The sequence below is a fragment of the Sinocyclocheilus rhinocerous genome, unplaced genomic scaffold (assembly GCF_001515625.1).
Source record: "Sinocyclocheilus rhinocerous isolate Xijiao unplaced genomic scaffold, SAMN03320098_v1.1 scaffold1852, whole genome shotgun sequence".
In the NCBI taxonomy this organism is placed as follows: domain Eukaryota; kingdom Metazoa; phylum Chordata; class Actinopteri; order Cypriniformes; family Cyprinidae; genus Sinocyclocheilus; species Sinocyclocheilus rhinocerous.
Window position 1 is genome coordinate 90,986 of NW_015636840.1, and position 6,790 is coordinate 97,775.

General features: G+C 36.8%; 1 protein-coding gene and 1 pseudogene across 4 annotated transcripts in view; both read left to right on the forward strand.

Annotated features, from left to right (window-relative positions):
- Positions 1 to 2,297, forward strand: part of LOC107748080 (acetyl-coenzyme A transporter 1-like) — a 6,325-nt gene extending 4,028 nt beyond the window's left edge. For all 4 annotated transcript variants that reach the window (XM_016562738.1, XM_016562737.1, XM_016562740.1 and 1 more), the window contains 2 exons: positions 572 to 787; positions 882 to 2,297. In XM_016562738.1, coding sequence (XP_016418224.1) covers positions 572 to 787; positions 882 to 1,049 — 384 coding nt within the window. In that variant the 3' untranslated portion in view covers positions 1,050 to 2,297. The remainder of the gene's footprint in view (positions 1 to 571; positions 788 to 881) is intronic.
- A 718-nt stretch (positions 2,298 to 3,015) lies between these two features.
- Positions 3,016 to 6,144, forward strand: LOC107748084 (protein C3orf33-like; annotated as a pseudogene).
- Positions 6,145 to 6,790: the final 646 nt, after the last annotated feature.

The following is a 6,790-nucleotide window of genomic DNA, read 5'->3' on the forward strand; positions in this document are numbered from 1 at the left end:
TGTCTTATATATATATATATATATATATATATATATATATATGCATACATACATACATACATACATACATTAAGTGCTCTATTGCATCGTTTCATTTTAAAATACTCAAATTCAGATTGCTGTTACATTTTTATTGATTGGATGATTAGTTCATATGAAAATTTTAATGCCATTTTGTGAATAATTAATTGATTTTTTTTTCTAAAAAAGCCTGTTCCTTACATATGATCTGAAGGTTTTTCAGTTTTGTAGAGTTGCACACACAGACCAGCCGGCCGTATACGTATATTATATGGCTTAAATTTCATGAAAAATTGAAAGGCCACACAGGATAAACACAGGGTTTTTAATGTGTTTTTATTTTGCTTTATTTTTATTTTAAAATTATTTATTTATTTCAATTTAGTCTGATTATATTACCTAAGATGTAATTACGTTACTAACTGCAATTTTCATCATGTAATTTCTATTCAATAATGAACTGTATGTATGTATGTATGTGTGTGATCGTTACATCCCTACTCTTTGGTGTCTGTACTTCTATTCATTGTGAAATGTCTTTCTCCACTAGGTGGCACTATATAGCATGTATGTTGCCTGCATGGCCTTTCATGCCAAGGTCAGTGACCCTGTGATAGGGGGCACCTACATGACCCTTCTGAACACTGTGACTAATCTAGGAGGGAACTGGCCCTCTACTCTAGCTCTATGGCTGGTAGACCCTCTCACCTTTAAAGAGTGCCAGGGAGCCCCCGAGCAGACGTGCGGTTCGGTTGAAGAAGCAGGGGTAAGTGTTTCATTTAATCATATTTCCAGGCATTTGCTAATTGGTGACGCTTAACTATGCCTATAATTTGAATCTGTTCTTATATTGTCTTCAGCTCTGTGTCAGAGAGGGCGGCACGTGTGTGACAACACTGGACGGTTACTACGTTGAGTCTGTGGTGTGTGTTCTGATCGGTCTCTGCTGGTGGATGTTCTTCGGGAAAAGAATGAAGCGGATACAAGAAGAGAGCCCCTCTGCGTGGCATTGCAGGGTTGTCAAATAACATAATCCGTACTGGACTCTGTCTCTTGTTTTAAAGTTACTCCATGCCTTGCCCTCTCTTTCCTTCTCTGAGTAACTACTTATTTTTGTCATGCTACAGCAGGCCTGTAGACAGGCTTTGAACTCTTTGATGACTGAAATAGTAGAATATACTGTACTATTAAATTCTTAGCATATCTGTTGCATTATCCCCAAGAATCAGAGCTTTTATGCCAAATTGAAATCTGTAAATCTAGAGATGGCACTAGCTTATGTGTGAAGTACATGATACACAGTAATGGCATGACATTCATTGCTCAGCTGCCTATTTAATCAAGCATTTGTCTTGAGTTCCTGTGCCTTGTGCTTTTCTGTTTCTAATATCATACAGTTTTCTCCCAAAAAGACTGTGGGTCTTCTGACATCATACATGACATATGCATGATGAAGTAGTTGCTGCAAAATTCACATTTCAGCTTTTATGCTTTTTCTCCAGAAAGACTTGATTCTAATCGAGCTCTTCAGGTGGAATGTACATATTTATGCAGTTAGACCCAAATTGCCTCAGCAATCACATAATTGTGAATGAAACTGGTTGTAGTACTATTGAAATTGGTTATAGAGGTGGACATGGTTTTATGTTGTTTTCTGTTATGTATATAAATCACAGTTATCTTAAATGACCCAGCTATCAATATAAAAAGCAAGTGAAGAAAGTTAACTATAACTTCTGCAAGAACGGGAAAAAAATAATATTGACAAAGACTATATTTGCTTTTTTTGTTTTGTTTTTGGTCTTTTTCTTTGTGTTTTTTATGGCCAGTCAAGTTTGAATGTGTATAACTGAACTTATTATTCATGAAAGCAGCTGTGTCTTTTAAGACAACAAATTTTATTAGCGCTACCAAACCCCATGTCAACAAAATTAATCATTAGATTTTCTATAAATGATTTAGACTTTTCAGCAGCGGAGAAGAAAGCCTAGAATTTACAACTTTAACGTTTGTTATTGGTTGACCGGGATATTTATACAATCACCAGCACTTTAACTAAAAGTTGGTTTTCACTGATAACTAGGGATAATTTAAAGAGATTGTTCACCCAAAACTGACTATTCAGTCATTAGTTACTCATCTTCATTCTTCAAAACTGTATAACTTTCTTTAATAAACACAAAAGAGGAGACATTAGGCACAATTTAAATACTGTTGGTAAACAAACAGCTTTTTTTTACCCCCTCCATACTATGGAAGTCAATGGCTACCGGCAACTGTTTGTTTCCCACCATTCTTCAAAATATCATCTTTTGTGTTCAACAGAAGAAAGAAACTCCTACAGGTTCGGAACAACTTGAGGTTCAGTAAATGATGGCAGACTTTTCGTTTTTGGGTGAACTATTGCTTTATGCACTGACAGCCTCAGTCTCCATTCATTTTTACTTTTACATCATCTTTTTCTTTGAAAGTGAATGATGATTACGGCTGTCATCCTGACAAATCATCTTTTGTGTTCCATGGGGGGAAAAAAGCCAAATGAGTTTGAAAAAACATGGACTGAATGGCAGAATTTTCTTTATTTTTTTGTCTTTTTGTTAACGATCCCTGTAAAATACTGTACTGTATGGCTAAATATTTTACCTGCTGTAAAAAATGTCTTCATGTAAAATTCTTTATATTTGTAATCTTCATTAAGTGTTCACCTTATTTTGTTTTATGTCATATAGTGGGGAGAGGGTACAGCTGCAGTGTGACTTTGGATCTTTGTAAATACTTGTAAAATGTTCCCAGGAACGTTTTTACCGACATTCCCAAACTCTATGTAAAATAAAGGAATGTCTTGTATACAAATAAATGAAAGGAAATCGGATCCATTTGTGTTAAGCTTTCCCATGTAAAACGGAAAACGCATTTCACTATTTTGGCCTAAGGCGCTACCCTTGAACATTGGGAGTGGCTACATTTTGTAGTTTTTCCCTGGTTCTTCCTCTATAAACAACATGCCGCCAGGTTCGGATCCTGCAGATGTGAACGAGGACAAGTCCTCTAAAAATGTCATTGCACATATATCACAGTTTGCTGATGATAATTTAACGTTTATCCGGGTAAGTGACAGATTTGAACAATAGGTGTCATTTAATTTCATTAGAAATGACTGCCCATGTACTGAGAAACTGAGTTCGTGAACTACATACTGTATATGGCAGCTGCCCGTGCAAGACGCAGTAAATGTTATACTGCTTTATCTTATGTTGTGCATATTTTAATGTGCTCCCCAACAGAACATCAGCACGTGTCTTGGTCTCGCGGGTCTTCTCATCATAGCGAGGAGCATCAGACTGGTAAATGCACCACACACACCCGCGATGAAACACTTTATTTCACTCCTGACAGTCCATGTGTTAATGGGCTCTGTGAGTTTAAGTAAAGTATTCATGCAGATGCTTTCGTTTTTGTATTTGAATTATTGATATATTTGAATTATGTTTAATGGGAAAGCATGACGGTGTTGTTATGGCATTGACCAGCAGGGGCTCCTGATGCCCTGGAACTATATTGATGTTTTTTCTTGTCTTGGTCATATTTTCCTGTCCTTATTTTGCAGATTACAAAATTTGGCTTTGCTGCACGATTCATTGCGAGAAACATCAGTATCAGAGGAAGACTAAGCAATATTACAGAAAAGGGGCTTGAAGTGGAACACATTCCAATTTATGTCCCTTTGCTCAGTCGCCTACTTACTAAATGTAAGGAACCACACAACCCTCTTTTGCAGTCCTTCAGGAAGACCCCCTCCCTCACACACTTTAATTAAATGTCCTTTCAGTAGGCCTGCACATTTATTTCACAGCTGTCACCGGGACCACTGTGTTCATCTGAACAGCTGGTCTCCATTATGACTCAATATTTAAAAGCCCATTTCTCTTAGAACCTGTTTTATCGGTTTTTATAATTGTGTATCTCCTGCTGTGTCAGTAAGTGGAGAGATTTTTTTTTTCCTGCTGAAAAAAGTGACTTTGCCTTTGAACTTGGATTCAAGTCCATTCACTTGGTCTTTTAACTTAAGTCACTGAAGCATGAAAGATTTCTTTCTCCCGTCGTCCTGTTGTTACACTCCAAACTCTGCGAAATCTCACGTTGTTTCAGAACTGAATCAAATTGCCACTGAATTGTTAACATTTGCACATCTACAAGATTGTGTTTCAGTATTTTCAAATGAATCTCTGTAAACCAGTTAGTGGAAAGAGGCAGTCAAAGTAATTCTATTATGGACCATCCATGCCTTCAAAATGAGTTTAGATGTGATCCAAATATGCTATACCAGTCACATATCAACTCCCTGAAGTTTAGATAAGGAGATGTCACTTTGATTCACAGATGGCCTTGTTGTAAGCTTGACCTCTTGGTGCTTGTACCATATGGACGTATCTAGCTTTCTCCTGTATACCACAGAGACTAATACTCATCAGGATAGCATGACCTTACTGGTCTTGTTTACATAATGATCCTCTCAGACCACAGAAAATGACACTTTCTTTAAATCCTTTAGAAGTCCTGCTGCTTTGTACTGACTCCGTAAACTATTTTCACATCGTAAAAGCACTTTGAAATTAGAGTCTTGTTGATATAGCGTTTAAAAGGGAGATGACAACTCACACTGGCTTCAGCAGGTCATTACTTGACCCTTCTGGATGTGCGTCTGGCTGGAGTGGAGCTGACCGCAGAAGGGCAGGACTGGATTGGTCAACAGCTGAAACGGTGTGGCTCCAACTGATCGCTCGACAGAACGAAACCCTCCACTGCCTAGTGTCAGTTAACAGGGTAGGTGCAATATACCAGATTAGCACAGGGTCAGATGCCACCATGAAAGTGGTTAGCTTGACAAATGAGAGGCTAATAGGAAAATAAGGCACATTAGATCAGTGATTTTCAACTTTTTTGAATGCAATGCCTCCAATTTTCAACAATTTTCAAAGACCCAATTATTTTTCCAGTTGTTTGTATTAATGTACTGGATAAGGATTTATTTATTTCTTTATTTTTTACTCAAGCTTTTTACATTATAAGTTATTTTAGAGCTTGACATAATTTCGGAATGTGTATATTCATTATAGAAATGGCCATGGAGTTATGAGATTATATTAATTTGCATGACTTTTCCAGGTGTAGAAATTTGACACTTTTAACACTTAAAATTCTTGTGTATCTATGTTTTTTTTAGGACAGAGGGAGCCCGGGCTTTTCAAAGACTAAAAATAAAACAAAAGGTTGGATCCAGTTCAAGGAATGAGTTAAAATAAGAAATATCTTGATTTGTTGTTGTTTAGCCTATTTTAATCATTTTGAGTTTTGAGGCCCCCAAATGGGTCTCGGCCCCGTGGTTAAGAACCACTGCTTTAGATCTAATATCGTACAAGTTTTTAATTATTAAATGTTGATAAACAGGGGTCATGGAAAGCTAGAAATATCAGTGAATTTCAAATGTGTTGTTTCTAAGCCTGAAAAAGTTTTTTTAAATTATTATTTCTATACACGCTTTCTTTAAAATTATTAAAAAAAAATATATTAATCACAATCAACTGGAAAAATCATGGAAAAATGAAGGAAAGTTCAGTGATGAAATGTAATAATTAAATGATATATTAAATTAAATTTGTAATATAGATGTTATAATTTGTATGTTATTAGTCACACTGCTTAAAACACAGGGAAATCCATTAAATCCACTTCATCGCATTATTCTTTCAGGGCTCTCTCTTTAACACCTGTGTGAATGAGGAACTTTTGAAGCATGGATTGGCTAGGACTTCTCCTTTTGTGGGTCTGGACCCTCACTCTCGGATCTACTGGCATCTCTATAAGCGCTTTCTGAGGGCCCAGAGCAGAGCAGAGAAGAAAGGGAAAGGCCCGTGGAAGGAAGAGAGTCGCTGGGAGAGAGCTGCTAATGTCTTGAAGAACAATATGCTGGTCATCTCAGTTAAGAAACTCTTCAAATGGACTAAAGAGACGTGAAATATTCCTTAATATTCACAAGTTATTTTGTTTGAAGTATTTTATAATGTATTTATTCTAAATGTGGAATATCACTGATCTCAGACCTGAACTTAATGGATAAGTTGAGCAGCAATTAAACTTGAAATGATTAAAAATGTTCATGTGTTTTTCTTCTTACTTTTACTTTGACCTGTGAAGAATATGTCTCTTCAGACATTTCCCTATTTACTCATCATGAAGACAGACATTTCTAACACATTGTGGTGTTGTATAATCCATCAGATTATTCATGCTGTCCTACACCTCTAGCATTGGACACCATCGTTATATTCCTGACAACCGGAAAGCCTTTGAACTCTTCCCTGCTCCCATAAATCCATATCCCACAGACCTCTCGGTTTTCTCTTTCCCGGGGAGCAGTCCGGAGCTTTTGAATGAGAGCGGAGACTTACAGTTAAACAGTAAACACTGCTTTACATGGGAAGGAGAATCCTGGAGACGCGTGTGTAGAGGAAAATAAGTACAAAACGTTTCCAATGTTTCCACGAAAAGAGTCAAGACTGACTTTGTAACCAAAGCGGAATTATAAGCAAACTCTTTGAGTGAGAGAAACTGAAGTAAGTGATTTGTCTCCGTTCTTTGTTGAGAGCAGGTGCACGTTTGAACGGTACCAGGCGAAGAAGTTTAACTTTTTCCTCTTTCTTCTTCTTTCTGTTTTACTCTTATGAACTGTCTATATTATATTTTAATTTTAAAGTGTCAGTGGACGATT